Raw genomic sequence first — 20,803 nt, 5'->3', positions numbered from 1 at the left:
TATATTCCCTTGCATGCCTTTTAAGTTGGAAGATGTAACGGACGTGAACAGATGAAAAATGTCCGTCCTCTGATTGTCACTCTGACAGCCAGTCTTGATGTTTTTGCTTTGCTTTGAGCTTGTACTTTAAAGAAACGGTTCATCTAAAAATATAAATTCTGTCTTTATTTCTTTACCCACCTGTCATTCTAAACCTGTATAAGACTCTGTGTTCTGTGGAACACAAAAGAAGATATTTTGAGAAATGTTTCTGTACAATGGAAGTCAATGGGGTCAGTGTTGTTAAGTTATCAGCTTTCGTGTTCTGCAGAAGAAAGAAAGTCATTCAGATTTGGAATGACATGAGGATGATTTGATCTTCGAGTTAATATAACCCCAATCTTTCTTGACTTTTTCTCAAATGATTCCTACTCTTTGTTCTGTTTTTGCCTTTATTGAGAATTATCAGGAGACCGTGTCCCATTGAGATACCTGCCAACTATGTGCTGAAACCGAGCGTACAATAGGGAAAAGAGAAATGGCCCTAAACTAAAAATATGTTTGGTTACCTGCTAAACTAAACTAAATTTGTACCAAAACAAGCACTTTGATGGTGAGATGTGTAAAACATGAACTTTTCAAAGAGAGATGTCCTAGAGGATGCAGAAAAACCTGTCACTTCCAGAAGTTTTCAGAGGAATACTGACACGCAAACAATGAGTTATCTTCTCCGTAATAGAGTTTAAAATAGTCGCTGTCTGTTTTTGACAGGACTTCCTGTACAATTCCTGCAGTTGTTTCTCACAGAAATGATGGTGGAAGCTCATTTCCACACTCAAAGACTCCTCTATAGCTAAGTTCCTGTTTACAAAGCAGACGTACGTCAAATCCACTGTCTTTTCCTGAGAGGTTCGATAAAAACAAAGAAACAAAAAAACAACAACAGGTCAAGAGTCATATGAACAGAAATTTCGTTCGTTTGGAATCCGTGCAGCTAGTGTTACAGTTGCTGGTCTTCATTCAGAGTTTTGGGAATTCATGACGGTTTCACTATTTTCGGCAAAGCAACACTCTAGAGAACCTACAGCATGGCATGCAAATAAAGGGATGCAAATTTCTCTCCTTTCATCCTCCTGACCTCATTTTACACTGTGTCAAAAAAAACGTGAAATGAAAAACGAGAGTGTCTGTCCGGTCCTCAAAAAAAAAGTTGAGGAACAAATGCAGTAGTTAAATAGAAAGAGGAAAGAAATTACTACAGTACACTGACTACGCAATAAGATGCTTATGGGGTTTCACATTTGCTTTAAAATTTGCATCCATTCAACCAGAATAAAAAAATTAGCATGTTATGGAGTTCAAGCTGTTAAGCCACTAAAACAACAAATCCATGCTGAAAGCACCACATGATTTGCACTTTTTTGCAGATTTGCATCTCTCTTTTCATTCATTCACTTATTTTACGAACATGACAGATCATGTGCCAAATACGACATCAGTTGTGTTTGTAATTTCCTGTGTCCTCATCAAACAGGAAAGGTTCATTTCACAAACCACCTTACACAATCCAGTCCACCTTTACAAACTGATAACCAAAGAAGAGCTAGACACATTGGCCGTGTCTTAAAACCTAGCGAGCTGTCTACCTAGAAAGCATGTTGCCATTGTAAACCATCCGATCTACTGTACGTTACCTGACAGATGCGCTTCACACACGCTGCTTTAATACAATACAAAATGATCATGCCTGATGTATCGAAAGACTTAATGAACGAATCTTCACTCCAGGATCTGATAATAACAGATCATATCTTTATTAAACATGATCAAATTTAACAAACCCATTTGGTCGAATTCATGCTATATGCATACGAACTGAATCTGAGTTTATACGCAAACCTCCGGTTCATTTTTTGTATTCACGTGCGTACACGCCTGTTGTCAAGCCGAATTGCGAGATAAATGATAATAATACAAAAGCAACTCATTTGGTGAATGCATAGGCGAATAAATCTTACCTTTCCTATAAGGGCGTTTCCGTGTAATTCAGATGGTCTCTGTGTGATATACCGCCGCACATCTGCCTTATTCCCTCAGCATCATTTCATTCTAGTCACTCACCACGCCTTCCCTTTACCGGCTACAAAGAGACTGGGGCCATGCCGTTATCTACACACACACACACACGCACACGCACACGCACACGCACACACACACACACACACACACCGCTGTTACTGCCCATCCACCGGCGAAACTGGGAAATATCGTTATCTTCACGTCCCATTTACGTTCGATTAATGATTGTTTGGTTAAAATATAGAAATAACAGATGATATGGGGCGGGGATAAATAAGTTTACAATTAAATTAAAATACAATCAAATAATATTAATACATTTTTACTTTGAACGTGGTTCATTTGATCTAACAGAAAACTATTATTACGGTAGGCAGTATTTCACATCTTATGTAAAAAGCAATAATAACATATTCTACAGTCTATATAATCACCATTTTCATGTTGTCTATGATGTCATTTTTATACCTTTCATTGCTGACAATAGAACCCTGCCCAAAACACAAAAGAACATGTAATGGATTTAATGGTTATAATAGGAATCGTATTGGTTTTAAAGGAAACTATAATGGTGTCAACTGGTTTGACGGTGGGGTGTTCTCTGGCAGAATAATCCTATTGGAATAATGCCCAAAACACACTATAAAAAGGAATTGTGTAATGCTTTTCATGAAAAAAGCGATTGGTTCATAAAGGGATTTAAACGGAACCATTAGAATTTCTCTGATGGTTTCTGTTGTTTTTGCAGCAGGGTTGTGTTTCTTCTGTTTCGAAAATGTTTTTTTCTTTCTGCAAACCCCCTTTGCAACAATGCAAAATAGTAGAAAGCACTATAGAAATACAATCGAACTGAATCATACACAGTATGATTACATAATTAAGTCTTAAAGATATTTGTTTAGCATTGGATTTTAAGCATTCTCTTGGTTGTACTAAACTAAAACAGGAAGTGCTTTTTTGTTTACAAACTTGTCTATGCACACGTTAATTACACAATGATTTATTACAGTAATTAGGACCATATAAGTACCATGAACACAAATCAATTGTAAAAATGATATCTTTCAAAAACTTCTCGATCGATCAGTTAGTAACTGGACAAAATGAGTGAGCGTGAGTGGTAAATTAGAAAGTCTTGTTTCTTATGGGATAATTAAATAAAGCCCAGGGCTCAATGCACTGTGTGAGAACACATTAACATTATTGAACCTGCAGCCAGGACTGAGGCGCCTCCTATACATATCTGATGTCTCTGCGCTTCTGTACTTCAAAGTCATTACTCTTTATATATAGATTAGACAGTGTAGAGTGCTAAAAGGGTTTTGTTTATAAAGGTTTACCCCATGCACAGCAAAACCGGATCAAACTGTGCAGAGATTTTTGAGTTTGTAAAAAAAAATCTATCTATCAACAAAGGGTCTCCTTTAGTAGCATCTTCTCCCTGCCCACTGCAAATGCCCATGGGACCCTCCTTTCTCCCCAACACACGCACATCATCTGCAATGAATGAGCGGCTCAATGTCCAGCTGGGAGTTAGCCAATCAAAGCCCTGTTAAAGTTTAATTAAAGATTGTGAAGAATCTACTCTGCATGCGCAAGCAAATCACTTGGCTGGATGTGTTATTGAGGATTAGTGGAGATGCTCTTGATAAATGACCATCAATAAATCTGAATGTTTTAGCCTTGCAAAGCTCTTTTAAATGACTCTGCCACCTCTCAATTACACAGTTCAAAGTTGTTGTTTATCTTACATGCAATTTTGCTGTTTTGCATCATCGAGGCTGCTGTAGGACTGAAATCACTAGTGAGACTATATAGACTCTTACAATAATGATGTACAGTAAGAAACCGATAACTGTTTCACGATTAGAGTCATCGCAGTAATACATTGCCTACTTTCCATTACCTAATATTGCAGCTAAACTTCCTATGTCTTCATTTCCTTCCTGATTGTCTAGACTCTTACGATGCACACTTGAATGATTTTGTAAGTGCACTAGGCAAAATAAATAAATAAACACATAAAATCATTTTCAAAAATGGACAATGTAATTCAGGTGTGATCTGAAGGAGATCACAAACATGCCAGTATTCAAATATCAAACATGAAGTATAAAAGTGTGTAAACAGTATGTGAATTATCTTCCTTTTCCCCACTCTTATTGTAAGGCAGATGTCAGTCTACTTCAATATTTGAGGTGGAATATGTAAGAAAATGCACATGTGAGCATTTAAAGGGATACTTCAACCAAAAATTAAACTTCTGTCATCATTTACTCAGCTTCGAGTTGTTCCAAATCTGTATGAATTTCTTTGTTTATTTCATTTTAACAGGAAAATCTGAAACCTGATTTACTAGTAAATTATGAATAGCTCTGCTCAGTGTATATTAGAATGAATAAACCAGCAAAACCATACGTTACAATCCAGTGCAATAATTAACCATTCATGAGGCATTAGATTAAAAAGTTGACGTGGGATATTTTATTGATTTGATTACACTGCCACCGCGTGGCCACTAATTGCACTGTTTACAAAATTGTTTCGATAATTTAATTACATTATTATTTCGTGTACTTCAAAACAAGTGAATATGTTATCCTCGGTGAACGACATATTACACATTTTTTCATCATTAAACAAGTAAAAAGCTTACCTGTCCTTTAAATTTACTTTAACAGCCGATAAAGTTTGCAACAGATGAAGCCCTCTTTCAGTGGCGGCCAATGAAAAGTTGCTGACGCATGACTCTGGCGGCTCCGGGATTTGTTGTTTCAGTAGTCATTTGTCTCAACTGGCTATAACTTAAAAAGCCCTCTTAACGGACTACAAAATGACAGCAGCGCACTACTGGAGGGCACGAGAACTGAAAGCTTGACATCACGGTGGCTGGCACTTCGTGCGTCTGAAAGTACGGCTTTGAACTGACGTATCGTTTTTTCCACCTGGGAGCTGACGAAAGTTGACCACTTGGAAAATGCAGTCAGAATCGGGGATCGTGCCAGACTTTGAAGTCGGCGAGGAATTTCACGAAGAGCCTAAAACGTATTACGAGCTGAAGAGTCAGCCGCTGAAAAACAGGTCGGTGAATTAAGCGGAGCGCGTCTCTTATTTCTGCGTTTGACAGCTGTGATGCGAACTACCTTTTCTATATTGCATGCGCTATAAAGTTGATAAAGATCAAAACATGTGCTTTCTATTATATTTCTTTGATTTGTATTTGTTATTCTACTAGTTTGCGACGCGAACACAGCTTTTATTATAACCAGCGCGAGTAGCCGCCGCTTGCAGTGTAGACGGCTCGTTCATTATACTGAGCGCGCTCAAGTTGGTCGCGTCGCGTTGCTTGCAGCCTCGATGGGTGTTACAGTTAGACAACGCCTTGGGATACAACATCATCATCATCAAATATTTACTCACTTAATTATATGTCTGTATAATGATCAAACTCATAATGAAAACTGTTTTAGAAGTTTAATGAACTTTGGCGAGACTTTATAACTTTCATGAATACTACTATTGCACATTGCTGAACAGATATGAATATTTATGAAAATGCTTATTTACATTAAATGGGCTATATCAGATAGGTGCAGCAACAAAATCCACAGAAATAACTAAATAGAGGATGTTGTGTTATAATTTAGGCAGGAAATTACATATTAAATACATATTTGCCTCTTAAACTGTACAGGCAAATGTGTAAACTAACCAGAAATTACATGCCATACAATTTATTATTGGTTGACAAGCTTATAGTTCTGTCATACATATGAGCACATACAGTCGTTATGGTTTGACCTCTAAACATTATTTAATGTATGGATGTATTGAGTTTATCTCTCTCTTTATCTCAGACTTTCTTGCAGAAAGTACATTTTTATGCAAAACCAACTGATTTGAAACAGTTTCCATCGCACTACATTAATTTTCTTCTGTGAAGCTGCATTGGCAGATGGAGAGATCTTAATTTAGATGAGACAGACAGCTCTGCCCGCCATGAGGTGAAAATTAACAACATAAATTTAGAAGCGCAGGCTAATACCTCAGATGCTGTGGGTAAATTTCGGGGGCTATTTTAGGTTGCGTCTGAGATATGAGTGTAAATAAATTGAAGTGTTGAAGCACAGCAGGATTGAAGTTCATTTAAAAACGCTTTATCTGGGTTTTACGCTTTTGTGTGGAGGTTTAATGTTTGGTTGGTGTTTTTAACATAATGACTAAAGATTTTGACATGCATGGCCATGCATAGGTGACAGTTGTCACAGATACCCGATTTTCATGGTACATACTGTAATTCCCCTTATCGTCATTATTACTTAGATATTATGGGTTGGCTGAGTTTATGATTATTTTCTGTCCCTGACAAGCACCCTATTCATTTCGGACATTTAATCTACTGTATAAAATCTATATATTTAGAATATATGTTTACACGTTTCTGCAATGAATTCAGGTCGAACTGTTTATTCTTTTGACTCTCTATCTTTTAAGAATTGAACTCCTTAAATGTGCTATCGAATTTAGTTTTCATACATTTTCATACTGACTGACATTAATAGAAGAGGCTACATTCATAAATCTATAGATGCTGCTTTATGGTTGTTCATTTTTATTTCATATTTCTTGCATGTTCTGCAAAAAACCTTTTGATGCCCTCCAAACACAATTCCTGTGTCCACTAATGTGTGTTGTTCTGTTGTTCAGTTCATAGTTTTTTGTTTTAAAGGTGCTGCGAACTTTGGTCTGAGACACCCACTGAAATTCCATTACGTCACAGATTGACCTTTGATGAAAATCCAAAAATATGAGTTTATGCAACCCAGTTTGTTATGATTCAGTTTTACCGGAAAATAAAATACATGTTATAAGAGAAGCTCCATGGTACAAACATTCAACAGTGTTGTCTGCAAGGGCGCATAACAAATTGTTGCCTGCTTATTCTGACAATTTTGCAGCATCATGATGTACAATCGGCCTTGTCTGATGCAGACAAGATGTAAGGACATGTATTTTATGCTTTTATGCTGCAGTTCACCCAAAAATACAAATTCTGTCATCATTTACTCACCCTTATGTCATTTCAAACCTTTATAAATGACTTTGTTTTGATGAACACAGAGAGAGATATTTGGAAGAATGTTGGCAATTTTCACTTCTGGGACATCATTGACTACAGTTCAGTGTTTCTGATATGAAAATCGCACCAGGCAGAGGTTAAGTTTCAGGGAACATGTGTTTTTGCAGTCTAGTAACACAGTGGCTGGTAAAAGGAACATCATCACATCTCAGACACATTCACTAGACCATGTCCAACACTCCTTGCTTCTCCTCTTTTTTCCTCGAAACCCTTGTTTTCATTCATGAGCTGTTTTATTTGAAGAAGATGGTTAAGGTGTTTGTAATTCTGGGGCGGTGACTGTGCTTGTGGTTGATTCACAGCTTGAATAACAGATGTGGTTTGATTTTTCATTGCTTTGTCAATTTCAAGGCCATTGCGGTTGGGTGTTTGACGCAAGACACCGGAACGGTGGCGTGTATTTTTAGGTGGTCGTCAGCGTAACTCTTGAGTCAGATTTCAAGAGTTCCTGTTTTTTTTCTATTGCCCCTCCCAAAATTCCCCAAATTAGAATCAGACTTGAGTCTTCAAACGTGCGTTCTCAACCTCTGTGGTGCAATTTTTATTGTTTATGAGGCAGTTTCCTTGAAAGCGAAGCAAAAGTAATTACACTTTAATAGTAGTTTATTTTATTGCAGTTGCAAACAGAAAGGTCCACATATGCTTCCCATTGTCCCCATGTAGGGCTTGACCCGATAATTGCTGCTTGCAGCTATATTATATTTTACCAGTGCTCAGGTTTTATTGCGGATTTGAATATAGTATTAAAACGTTTTACGATTACCTGGGGACATGAGGAAGATGGCCTCTGCTGGTTACACACCCAAGTGAGTTTAAGGTCCCTAAAAACACAACAGCCCTTAAAAGCACAGTTGTGAAATCAGTGTTGTATCATGTGGTTTATTAGAACATCTGTGACCTTTTGCCAGTGCTGGGAAACTTGAGCTAGATCCTCTAACATGATGTAAACAAAATCATTTTATGCACATTAGAAATAGGCCTAGTTGCCAGTTTGTCTATGAGAATTATTGCTTTTATCTGATTTTTTAGCTGTTATTATTACATTATTTATTAATCATTATTCATTTAATTCATGTCAGATCAGAACACATTCAAACCTGCTGCTAGACCCAAAGTCCCAAACCAATCACAATAACAAATTCAGACCGAAAACAAACTTTTGAAATGGTACTTGCAACAAGTCATATAATGTGATCAGGTACATCAGCCATCTAATGGTCTAAAGACATGTTTTGCTAATCTCCTCATTTATAAAGCGGTGATTATATAAATAAGTAATTCATACTCAATAGCAGGAATGTGAAAGAGATGATGAATCAGTGCAGAGCAACGTTTTAAAACGAAACCCCGCAGTTTCATTCACTCTCCCGAAATGTTTCCGCCTTATCACCTCATTCTGTGAACTGTGAGTGCGTCAGTGTTTCCAGCAGGGGTGAATAAAGTTGAGTTTCAAACAAGTGAAGAAAAGAAGAGAAAAAGAGCAAGTTAAGTCAATTACTGGAATAAAGATCAACAGTCAATGACACGAGTCAAGAGGTAGGAGTTTCATCTTTTTATATATTGAAGATTTTAAAATCAGAGAAAATATCATCGCTGTTTCCATGCTTAACAGTAAAATTTGTTACGGTGATTTAACTTAGATTTGAATTCAATGCTCTTTGCAAACCTTTCAAAATATAAGAAAAAAATTGCAATAGTGTCATAGATCAGGCTATGACATTCGGTTGAGTAAAGCTGCATTCCATAACCTTTTTTTGGTTAAAAATAATAAAAAACATTTTTATAATTACTATTATATATGGTACATTTATAATAGTAAGTAAGTTTATTATAGTAATTTATAAGTTGAGCTGCTAGGTACGGTAATTTAATGTCATTTTACTCTTGTAATTATGTCAAGTCGCCTGTAATTTTATGTTTCAAACCGAGATGAAGGTAGACAGGCAAAAGTTACGGACTGCAGCTTTAACATATATTCTTTGATTTCAGTTGGGTGTAATTGTTGAAATCAACATCAAGTCAAATTTGAATTCAGTGCTGGAAATGGCCCAGATTCACTTGGGCGACTCTAGTTGAGGACATATTTGACATTTGTAAGCCGTAGATGCAGAAAATGGCACTATATTTATGTACATGTATGAAATGTGCATAGCGTTTGGAGGCCATTTTATGGATAAAACAGAATTTTGAGGTGATGCTCTGTCCCTCTGCGTTCTGCTTCATTTCAAGCCCTGTGTGAATTTCCATAATGTATGATGATGGGAGATAGCTGCTATATGAGTATCTCTGTCTCTAAATCCCACCCATACACCTAACCATATTGAGCCTCTGATCTTTCCCGCGTTTAGTGACAAATTTACACAAAGGAGAAAACTGAAACGTAAAATAAGTCAAATTAAATTCTTTCATATTGACTTCATGTTGGATTGTTTTACATCACGTTCTCTAGATTAGAAACTTCACAAACTTTTTTGTTGTAAGGCCCCCTTTGTGTAGAGTGCATCGCTTTGCGGCCCCCCAAATAAAAACTTAGAATCTTAGACTTAGAATTTTGATGAAACCAGAAACAAATTCTGTTATACAATGCTGGAACATCAGTACTTCTGGTTGGTTGTCCTATTTTTCTGATGTTTAATTGAATAACATTTATGATAAACTTCTATATTTCATATAATACCACAAAATCTGTTGCTCCCCTGGATCTATCTTGGGGCCCCAGTTTAAGAACCACTGCTCTAGATATAATTTCTGTAGCGCAGAACTATTTGCCTTAGTTTTTAGTCTGAGTATGGTATACACTAGTTGGCATATTGAATTTGTCATAAACAAAAACAAGGTTATGAAGGATAAACATACAATAGGCTAAAGGCTGTTTCTGTGAAGTCTCCTGTCACACTTTACACAGTTGAAATGTGACTTCTCAGCTTGGGTGATGTTCAGGCCTCAGCAGCCAGAGCTGAAAGCGAGTCCCAGCTACCTAAACGAGGAGATAATAAAAAAAACTTGATTACGGAAAAAGGAGGCAAGTTAAAATTGAAGTTATTTCCACCCATACTGTAAATACAGATTTCAATTTAAAAAACATTCAATGTTGCAAGGTTTTGTGACAGTTTCAAATGTTTGTTATTCAGTCTTGCGTACTGCTAAAAATATGAATACGCGTAAATCTAAAGTATAAATAAAATTGTTGGCACTAAATACTGTGTGGTATTCAGTAGGCAGCACACTAGTATGGACGCAGCCAAGCGATCTAATTGTTTGTGTCTCCTCACTCTGTGTATGTGCGGAGCGGCAGGCCTGTCAGCTGTGAAAGGAAAGTGTGCTATCAAGCATGATTTGTTTTTTTTTGCACAATTCTGCATGCCAGGAAAGTGAGTTAGCAGGAGGGTGAGAGAGAGAGAAAGTTTGCAGAAAATCAGCGACTAGGGTTGGGTACCGTTCACTTTTTAGCCGGTACCGGTACCAAAAGGGTACCTGGAATTCGGTGCCGGTACCAAACAGTACCTTTTTTCGGTACTTTACTTTATTTATTTCAGTGAAAAAAAGTCCAAACCTCTCAATTCAAACATTTTGTTGAAATTTTACACAAAGACTATAGAAATAACTACAGCATTGTTATTACAACCAGCTTATTCTATTTCCTCCTCACACACATAATCATTTATTCATGCAGTGTGATAATATACCTAAACCATGAGGCCTCCACCATTAACAGACCATTAGAAATTATAGAAAAACAAAAACTTGAAAAGTCTACAAAAATATTTTTAACAGCATCATTACTGAAAATAACAGATTGATTTGTAATATACATTTTTAACAGAGATACTGACAGAATTACATATAAATATATAATGTTGATCATACAATAATACATGATGTAAATGTGCATCAGTCTCCTGCGGCGCTGTTCACAGCTTTAAACTGCACCTTGACGGTTGGCCTCACTCACCTCTTTCCATCGACTGCTCTAATCTGTCACTAATAACTTTGTTTCAGGGCTTCATGAGATGATTTTATTCATTGGTGGACAGAAAACACAAAGCGCCTTAACGAACTTAAATGTTCAGCGCAGTGTTATGTGCCGGCTGCGTCTGAGCGCGCATTTCCTTAACGCGATTGTATGCTTAATTTTCTAAACAAGAACAAGTGAAATAAATAATATAAATATGATAACCATATGTAGAGTCGAGTGTTCATTTTCATTTTGTACGTTGATAAGGACAGCCTGCTTTATTAGTGGTTTTAGTTTCGCTTTGCGTGAAGAAAAATGTTCTCTCTCTCTCTCTCGTACCTGCTCACGCGCAGTACCCGATGCGTTCTCAAGTACCGAAATTTGTCACCGATTGATTTAACGTGAATCGATACTCGGTAGTACCGACGTAATTCGGTCGGTGCCCTTAAAAGTACCGAGTCCGGTACCCAACCCTATCAGCGACTGCACCTGTTTCTCTCCCACACCACCTGTAATGACCTTCCTGTACAAGAGAGGTTGACTGTGAAGGTGAGACATTAGAGCAACAGAAAAGAGCACCCTCTAGTCTAAAGTACAATATAGAGATCACATTTTTTTGTGCCATGATCAGAGTCAATTTTATTTTGAGTAACTGCCGAGTCAATGTATTTTCCTAGTGCTCACTTGAGGGGTGCACACTTCAAGTACATTAATGTTATTAAAATCAATCCATTGTACTGACAACGGAAAAGCTGTGCAGTATATTAAGAAAAAAATCTAATGAATCTTCCATTCTCTTAAAGAGTACATAACATGAGATCATGAAAATGACATTTCATGCAGTGTGTAATGTTGCTGTGTTTGAAAGTAAGCAGTCAGCAAAGTTGTAAATCCGAAGGTGAATGAATAACAAAGTTATTGGCTTGGAACAAAGGGAGTCGACTCTGAATCACTCAACCTACGCAGATGTACGTCACTACATATAGTCCCCGCCAATGTTTTGCTAGGGCTGCCCATGAAAACGTCACTCTTCTCCCCCAAACACTGTGAGCCTCATTCGCAGTAGACCAATCACAGCAGACTAGACCATCTGACCAATCACATCAGACTAGGCTAGCAGAAAGGAGGGGATTAGACAGATGAATCGCAGAACGGATAATTTGAGAAGAAGTATGGTAAGAAAAATATAACAAAATAATAGTGTTTTTACACCTTGGATGTATGTAAACTTGTTGTTGGACACTACATAAACCAAAGAAATATCAGCGCGATTTCCAAGTTAGCAGTAAACACAGCGGCCCCTGCTGTTCAAAACATGTATTGCGATTCAAACGTCTCAACCGGCTTGAATCGCCACATATTATAATCGATTTTCAAGCGGCTCGCGGATAATCGTTATATCCCTAGAAATGCCTTTTCTACTTATTCAAGTAGAAGCATTGCATTAATGGGACAGTTCACCCAAAAATAAATAAATTCTGCCATCATTTACTCACCCTGGAGTTGTTTCAAACCTATATAAAAATGTTTGACCTTTTGAACACAAAATTTTAAAGAACGTGGGAAACACACTTCTGGGGCACTATTGACTACCATAGTAGATTTTTTCCTAACTATGGTAGTCAATAGTGCCCCAAAACTGTTTGATTTCAAACATTCTTCCAAATATCTTCCTTCGTGTTCAGCAGAACAAAGAAATGTATACAGATACAATTCAAGTGTGAGTAACTGATTACAGAACATTCAGTTTTGGGTGAACTATCACTTTAAGAAAACGAACCTAACTTTTTTTATCAAGAAAGTGTAGTTTACTTATATTGCTTTTATTGAAGCTGGACAATGAGTTTTCTTCATGAGGCTACTCAACATCTACTTTAGAGAGAGAGAGAGAGAGAGAGAGAGAGAGGTAAAACATGACTGGACCTTTACTTGAGAGGTTTAGTGAGATACACACTTTAACTCCTCCAGCATTACAGCCGCTGTAGTTGCCGCCACGTGCAGCGGTGTTGTATGTTTACCCCGGTGAGCTTGTGCACGCGCGTCTCTCCTGTCTGCCCTCTGCCTGTGGTGCCTCCCTTTTTGACACACACCCAATGCTGCCGGACCAGCGTGACTCCCGCAGCCGTCCAAGGGCGCACAGTGCACCTTCAGCACGGGAAATAAAGATGGAGCCTCTGAGTGTCCACAGACCCGGCGTCTTTCATTTCAGCCGCTGGTGAGTACCTGTGAGGGAGTGATGCAGGATCGTGTGTGTTGAGTTTGTGTGTTTGTGTGACGGGGTGAGGGAGGTATGAAATGTTTATTTGGGTGAGCTATAAATAACAAAACCTGCCGTGACTTTTCATATCACTGTGTCTGGTAACTTTAGGCTGTTAGTAGAATCAGTGTGAGGTGAGTGTCGAAGTGTCCTCGATGGCATTTTAATATATCGATATTAGGTTTGTGTTGTTGTTGTTATTACAGTTCATTTGTGTTCATGGAGTATTTAGTTACAAATGCAACTGAAAGTTTGCATCATTTACTCTCCCAGAATGCATTGGTGCAAAACTTGCTATAAAATGTTAGTTTACACTGTCTTGAAACAACTGATCTGAAGTCAGTACATACAGTATATAGTACAGCACTGCTCTGAGGTGAGTGAAGGAGGTCTGACACAGCGCTCTGATTGGTCAGGCCTCTGTCCGGGTTAGGGGCGTGGCCACGCAGGACTGTGTACTCATTGTTTTTTCCTGACACACATACGCACGTTGCAGCAGAGATTGCCTATGCATACCACACACACGAAAATGGAAAATTACCCCGAGCATTACACACACACACACACACACACACATTGTTTTTTGTAATGACAGTAGAAAATGTGCTTGGAGTGGGTAATTCAACAGACAAGATTTACTTCATGGAAAGGATTTTTGTTTGGTAGAACTGCTATTGGATTTGGTTTTGTTTGTAAAATGATTTTGTTTAATGGCCTTCCCTTACAAAAAAACTATATTTATACTTAAAAATAAGTTCATTTTTATTTTTCGAGTAGGCTGTATTTTAGGTATAATTGTAGTGCACTCGTAAGTGTACAATTTCAGTAGTACTTGAGACTAAAATAGCCCACTTTTTGTTTATAGAACTGTACTTTTAAGCATAGTTCAAGCGTAGTAAAAGTACACTTGAAGTACACAAGTAGTCTAGTTATGTATTTCTGAGTAGACATAATGTAGACTTAGTATATTTTACTAAAGTATACTTTTAAAAGAAGCACACTAATAGCTTATATACTAATATACCTGAATAAACTAGTTTTTTGTAAGAATTGTTTATTGATAATAGATCATACACCATGTTGTACAGTATGTCTAAAATCTGTAGAAAAAGTACTGTAGAAACAGTGTGGGTCATTCATGTCATATTAAATGTGTGCATCAAAGTGTACTATATACTAGAAATTAAGTGCTTCATCTGATTTGATTATTTTCTTGATGGATGCAAACCGAAGGATGATTATGCATATCCAAAACACTACTTGTGCCCAGGTGCTGGACAAAAATCACAATTTTAGAAATAAAAAGAAAAATGTCCGAACACTGAATTTACAGCACAATGTCTGATAAAGACCTTATGGTCGAAGCATTGCTTTTTTGGTGAATAAATGTCTTTAGGAACTGCAAATTCAGTGTCCGGACATTATATCCATATGTGACCCTGGACAACAAAACCGGTCTTATGGGTCAATTTTTCGAAATTGAGATTTATACATCATCTGAAAGCTGAATAAATAAGCTTTGATGGTTTAAAGTATGGTTAAAAGTAGTCCATCAGAGGCGCTGTAGCAGGCCGTTACTAGAAACAGTTTTGTTTTAACGCTCTCTATAGGTTTACCGCTGTAATGACGTTGTGGAGAGTAGATGAACCCGAAAGCAGAAATTCTAAGATTTACATATGCTGCATCCGAAATCGCATACTGTGACAGGACGTACTGAATTTGAATAAGTACCTACCTATCGGCCATTAAAACAGTACGTTCTATATAGTATGAGTGGGAGTAGAATGAATACATTTCGGTCCGCCATGTTTTATGGTCATGTGACCCGTATGCTCTTTGACCTACGACGTATTAACAACAACCTACACGTGAGCGTTGATAAAAACTTTTTTTTTAAAATTTAGTCAGGAGAAATTCGTTTTTTGGCACTTAATTAAAAAACGGACATCCGCGTTAAAGTTCCCTTTCTGTCGGTCTCTCGACGTTGTGTCGAGCCGACAGATGGGGTTCGCTCTTGAGAACCTGTCAACTTCTGACTAGTTTAGAAAAGGCCAATGAAATTGGCGAATGAAATTTGCATGCCGGACTCCGCCCCCGGATATCATAAGGGTATAAAAGGGAGACAGCGTGCTGCATTCATTCACCTTTTGTTCTTCGGAGCCTTCACTCTGACTTCGAGACTTAATCTCTACGCCGAATTACTGCTGAAACCTTATGACGTGATGCAGCGGACTGTCCCTTCCTGCAGCGACTTCCCCTGGGCATCTCGGCAGTGCCAGAAGAGTTCGAGTTTTTTCTCTAAAAGAGCAAATTTCTCCAGCGTGGCATGTCCCGCTGTTCTCATGGGTGCAACACACTCATCGAGGAGGGGGACGGACACGACGTCTGCTTCCAGTACGCTGGGGCAGACGTTGTGGATACGTCCTGCCCGCACTGTGGGTGGTTGACGATTCAGACATTGCGTCACGGGTGGCTGTGTTCCCACGGGACTCAGCCACCACCTCGTCTGCTCCCCGTTCCGTGACGGCAGGACTACGGCCATTTCCATCCGCCATGGCAAGCAGCGAGGGTGATATGAGGATCACTGTGAGCGTTAATCCGCCAGCCACTGGCTCACGGACCGTTCGCACCTCGTCTCGCTCTTCTGACAGTTCCCCTGGAGATGGTCTCACCGTCTTGTTCCTCAACCACGTATTCGGAAACGGTGCGTGATATTGATGAGATGTCCCTTGCAACATCGGGGGGTGACGTACTGCCATCCGACTCCGGCGATTCCTCGGAGCTCAGGAAGAAGCAGACGTCGAAATGTCAGCCATGCTTTCCCAGACCGCCGTGAGCGTTGGGTTGCAGTGCCCGCACTGCCTCTCTGCGGCTGGCTACATGGTGCCTCGGGCTTGAGTGCGGCTCCAAGCCGCGCCCGCCCCCAGTGCCATGTTTACCGGAAGTACATGAGGAACTTAGTAAGACCTGGAACGCCCTCTCTCCGGCACGTTCACGTCTAACAAGTTCTGTCACCCTCTCTTCCCTCAAGGGTGAGGCAGCTAGAGGATATGTTGATGTCCCCCAGGTGGAGCGTGCCGCCGTGGTGCACTCATGCCCGCAGGCGGCGACCACCTGGGGGGCTCGACCCAGACTCCCGTCCAAGGCATGTAGGGTCTCGGCATCTTTCGTGTCGAGAGCTTGCATTGCTGCGGGCCAAGCAGCCTCCTCTCCACGCTATGGCTCCTGCCAAGCCAAGGCGTTGTGAGAGCTCCACGAGGGTAAGACCGACCCAGCGCTTATGCAGGAACTCCGCGCCGCCACCGACCTCGCTCTATGGGCGACCAAGGTGACCACGCGGGTCACCTTGGGTCGGGCGATGTCCACACTTGTGGTCCATGAGAAACTCCTCTGGCCGAACCTTGCACAGATGAGTAATGCCGAGAAGGTCCGCTTTCTTGACACACCCATCTTGCAAGGGGGGGCTGTTTGGTGATTCTGTCGACCCGCAGTTCTCGACAGTAAAGAAGCAGACAGAGGATATCAGGCATATCCTCCCGCGCCGCGACTCGGCCGTCGAGTCCCGTGCACCGTCTGCTTCCCAGCAGCCCTGGTCCTCTTCGACGCCCTCCGGCTCTGGCGCCCCCCACTCAGGCGGCCCCCCGGAAGAGACATCGAGGAGGAGACCATCGCCCCGTCAGCAGCCGCGGCAAAAGCAGCGGCCCTCATGGGAAGACACCAGGGAGATCGAGAATACCATAGGGCCAGACCCCAGCCATTCCACGCTGGGTGGTCGATCCGGGACAGTTCCTGCCCTGCCCCCAACGGCCCACTCTCTTAAAAGTTCTCTCTCTCTGGGTGTATATCACAGCCGCTCTCACCCTCTACATGACGGTGTTCGGCAACTCGACGTTGCGTCACAGCGAGACCCAGTCGATGAAGCAGATCTCGGTCTGGTCCCTGGGAGCCTGACTAGAGCCCCCAAACCGTCACGGTGGCTATGGGATACGATCCGTCTCGGCTACGCGATACAACTTACCAGACGCCTGCTCAAGTTCGGGACATCCTCTTACCTCAGTCAGAGGCATGGATGCTCCCGTGCTTCGGGCCAGGGTCACCACCCCTCTGGCAAGCGATCGTGCTCGTCCCTCTGGCCGAGATGTTCAACGGGTTCTGCAGCCCATACTTCATTGTCCCCAAAAAAAAGGGGTTGCTAGATCTGCGTACCCTGAACAGGTACCTACTCAAGCTGCCGTTCAGGATGCTCACGCAGAAGCGCATCCTGGTGTCTACCAGATGTCAAGATTGGTTCATGGCAATCGACCTGAAGGACGCTTACTGTCATGTCTCGCTTTCGGGCGGGGTATCAGTACAGAGTCCTCCCTTTCGGTCTGTCCCTTTCCCCACGAGTCTTCACGAAGATCGTGGAAGTCGCCCTCACTCCCCTCGAGGAGAGAGGGTGCGGGTACTAACTATCTCGACGACTGGCTCATCTGGGCACACTCGCGAGATCTGTTGTGTACACACAGGGACCTAGTGCTCCGGCACCTAGATCGGTTGGGATCACAGGTCAACCGAGAAAAGAGCAAGCTCTCCCCTGTGCAGAGCATCCTCGTTCTCGGTATGGAACTCAACTCTGTCTCCATGACAGCGTGACTGACTCAGAGCATGCACAGTCAGTGTTGAACTGCCTGAAACACTTCAGGCAGTCAGCGGTCCCCCTGAAACTTTCAGAGGCACCTGGGCACATGGCATCCTCGGTGGGGGTGGTCCCCCTCAGGTCGATGCACATGCGACCGCTCCAACACTGGCTACAGAGACGGGTTCCCTGGAGAGCGTGGCACACCGGCAGCAGGCGTATGGTCATCACGCCTTTCTGCCGACGCACCCTGACCCCATGGTCTTCAATGACCTTCTTGCGGACAGGGTCCCCCTAGGGCAGGGGCAAGGCACGTCGTGGCAATGACGGATGCCTCCCTGCAGGGTTGGGGTGCCGTGTGCAACGGGCACGCAGTGTCGGGGCGGTGGACGGGCCCCCGCCTGCGTTGGCATATCAACTGCCTAGAGTTGTTGGCTGTGCTACTTGCACTGAAGAGGTGGCAACCTCTCGTGCAGGGCAAGCACGTGCTGGTCCGGTCAGGACAGCACAGCTGCCGTGGGGTTATTAATCGTCAGGGTGGCATTCACTCACGGCAGCTAACACGACTCGCCTGACGCCTCCTCCTCTGGAGTCAGCAGGTGATCAGCTCCCTGCGAGCCACACACATCCCAGGCGACCTGAATCAGACAGCTGACGCGCTCTCTCGTCAGTCGACGCCTTGCGAAGAGTGGCGACTCAATCCCCGCGCAGTCCAGCTCATATGGGAGCAGTTCGGCCAGGCGCACCTGTTGCCTCCCTGGACTCCTCCCATTTCCGCTTTGGTACTCCCTGACCGAGGGACCCCCCGGCACAGATACCCTAGCGCACAGCTGGCCGCAGGGTAAGCGGAAGTTTGCCTTCCCCCCAGTGAGCCTCATTGCACAGGTCTTGTGCAAGGCCAGGGAAGAGGAGCATCAAGTGGTACTAGTTACGCCCTATTGGCCTAACCGGACTTGGTTCTCGGAGCTAAGGCTCTTGACAACAACTCCCCCCTGGCCGCTCCCCCTGGCGAAGGACCTGCTTTCCCAGGGGAAGGGGCACGTTACGGCATCCCAGGCAGACCCCTGGAACCTCCATGTCTGGACGGGACGAGGAGATCCTGAGTGGCCCACCCCCTGCGGTGGTTGGGACATCACTCAGGCTAGGGCCTCGGCCACTATACACCCATAAGTGGCGCCTCTTCTCGTCCTGGTGCTCTTCTCGGTGAGAAGACCCGGGCAGTTGCTCGATCGGGAATGTGCTGTCCCTTCCTCAAGAGAGACTGGAGAGTAACCTCTCCCCCTCCACACTGGGAGTGTATGTAACCGCTACAGCCACTCATCATGACCCAGTTGCTGGGAAGCCTCTGGGACAGCACGACCTGGTCATTAGGTTCCTAAGGGGCGCGAGAAGGCTACTGCCTCATCTGCGCTCCGTACCCTCTTGTGACCTAGGTGGCGGGCCTCAAGAGGCCCCCCCCTTCGAGCCCCTCGGTGCTGCCGCTCTTTCTCACCTCACGATAAAGACGGCTCTCCTGATGGCGCTCACCTCCAAGAGGGTAGGGGACCTACAAGCACCCTCCGTGTCCACAGATTGCCTAGAACTCGGGCCCGGTGATTCTCACGTTATCCTGCTACGTTATCCTGCTTAGGCCCGGCTACATGCCCAAAGTTCCCATCACTCCCCCTAGAGACCAGGTGGTGAACCTGCAGGCGCTCCCCACCGGGGAGGAAGACCCAACCCATCCGTGTTGTGTCCAGTACGCGCACTGCGCCTCTACTTGGACCGCACGCAGAGCTTCAGATGCTCAGAGCAGCTCTTTGTCTGTTTTGGAGGTCAGCAGAAGGGGAGGGCTGTCTCCAAACAGAGGCTGGCGCACTGGATAGTGGATGCCGTCTCTACGGCATACCGATCTCAAGATCGCCCCTGCTCATTAGGAGTGAGGCACACTCCTCATGGGCACTGGCTCAGGGCGCCTCTCTGGCAGACATCTGCAGAGCTGCGGGTTGAGCTACGCCCAACACCTTCGTGAGGTTCTAATACCTACGCGTGGAACCGGTGTCAGCCCGCGTCCTGCAGGGCAATGTGTAGGACCAGCAGCCGGTAGGGCGTATGCCTGCGAAAGCCCTTCTCCCTACCTCTAGGGGGATCAGCGGCTATTTACGCCTCCCTTCTTTCCCCACTGGGTAACCGGACCTAGTGCTCTAACCGGACCTAGTGCTCCAGATGTGGTAACCCCCCCTCCCGTGGGCGGTTCCGTCTGATGTATCCTCATGAATGGTTCCCACCTCAGCAACCCATGACCTCCCTAGGTGGACCTCCACCTTGCGGTTAACTCCTTCAGTCCGCACGTTTTCCCATGAGTTCTCCCCTGATGGTGAGACCATGTGGTGTCTCCACTAATTCCTCCCTATGGTAGGTAGTGGTCTCTGTAGCGTTTTTCCCCCAGGGGGGAATAATGCTTACCCAGTGGCCCTTACGGTGCCGGGCGGCTTCTCGCTGTTAGAGAATCAAGGCCTCCGCCCGTGATGGCCGGTGGCAGGGGCTTCCCACCTTTTTCTAAAAAGCTCTGGGACCCCCTACCTCTCCACTGGACGGTTACAATTTCATGCTAGCGCTCACGCCTGACTCGCCCAGGCCAGCGCTGTGGCGTTTTCCATAGGAACCCCATCTGTCGGCTCGACACAACATCGAGAGACCGACAGAAAGGGAACATCTTGGTTACGGATGTTACCTCAGTTCCTTGATGGAGGGAACGAGACGTTGTGTCCTTCTTGCCACAACGCTGGCCGCCCG

At 43.0% G+C, this 20,803-nt stretch overlaps 1 protein-coding gene across 4 annotated transcripts in view; it reads left to right on the top strand.

Moving 5' to 3' along the window:
• The first annotated feature begins 4,802 nt into the window (after nucleotides 1-4,802).
• The window catches only part of mitfb (melanocyte inducing transcription factor b), a 41,568-nt gene continuing 25,567 nt past the window's right edge, over nucleotides 4,803-20,803 (top strand). For 2 of the 4 annotated variants that reach the window (XM_057363093.1, XM_057363091.1), the window contains exon 1: nucleotides 4,803-5,139. In XM_057363093.1, coding sequence (XP_057219076.1) covers nucleotides 5,036-5,139 — 104 coding nt within the window. In that variant the 5' untranslated portion in view covers nucleotides 4,803-5,035. Of the gene's footprint in view, nucleotides 5,140-12,957; nucleotides 13,369-20,803 lie in introns of those variants that run through there. The other 2 variants (XM_057363092.1, XM_057363090.1) reach the window with 1 other exon arrangement.

The sequence above is a fragment of the Triplophysa rosa genome, linkage group LG21 (genome assembly GCF_024868665.1).
Source record: "Triplophysa rosa linkage group LG21, Trosa_1v2, whole genome shotgun sequence".
NCBI classification, from domain to species: Eukaryota; Metazoa; Chordata; class Actinopteri; order Cypriniformes; family Nemacheilidae; genus Triplophysa; species Triplophysa rosa.
Note: the sequence above shows the minus strand (reverse complement) of the source record. Positions and strands in the feature narration are given on the sequence as shown.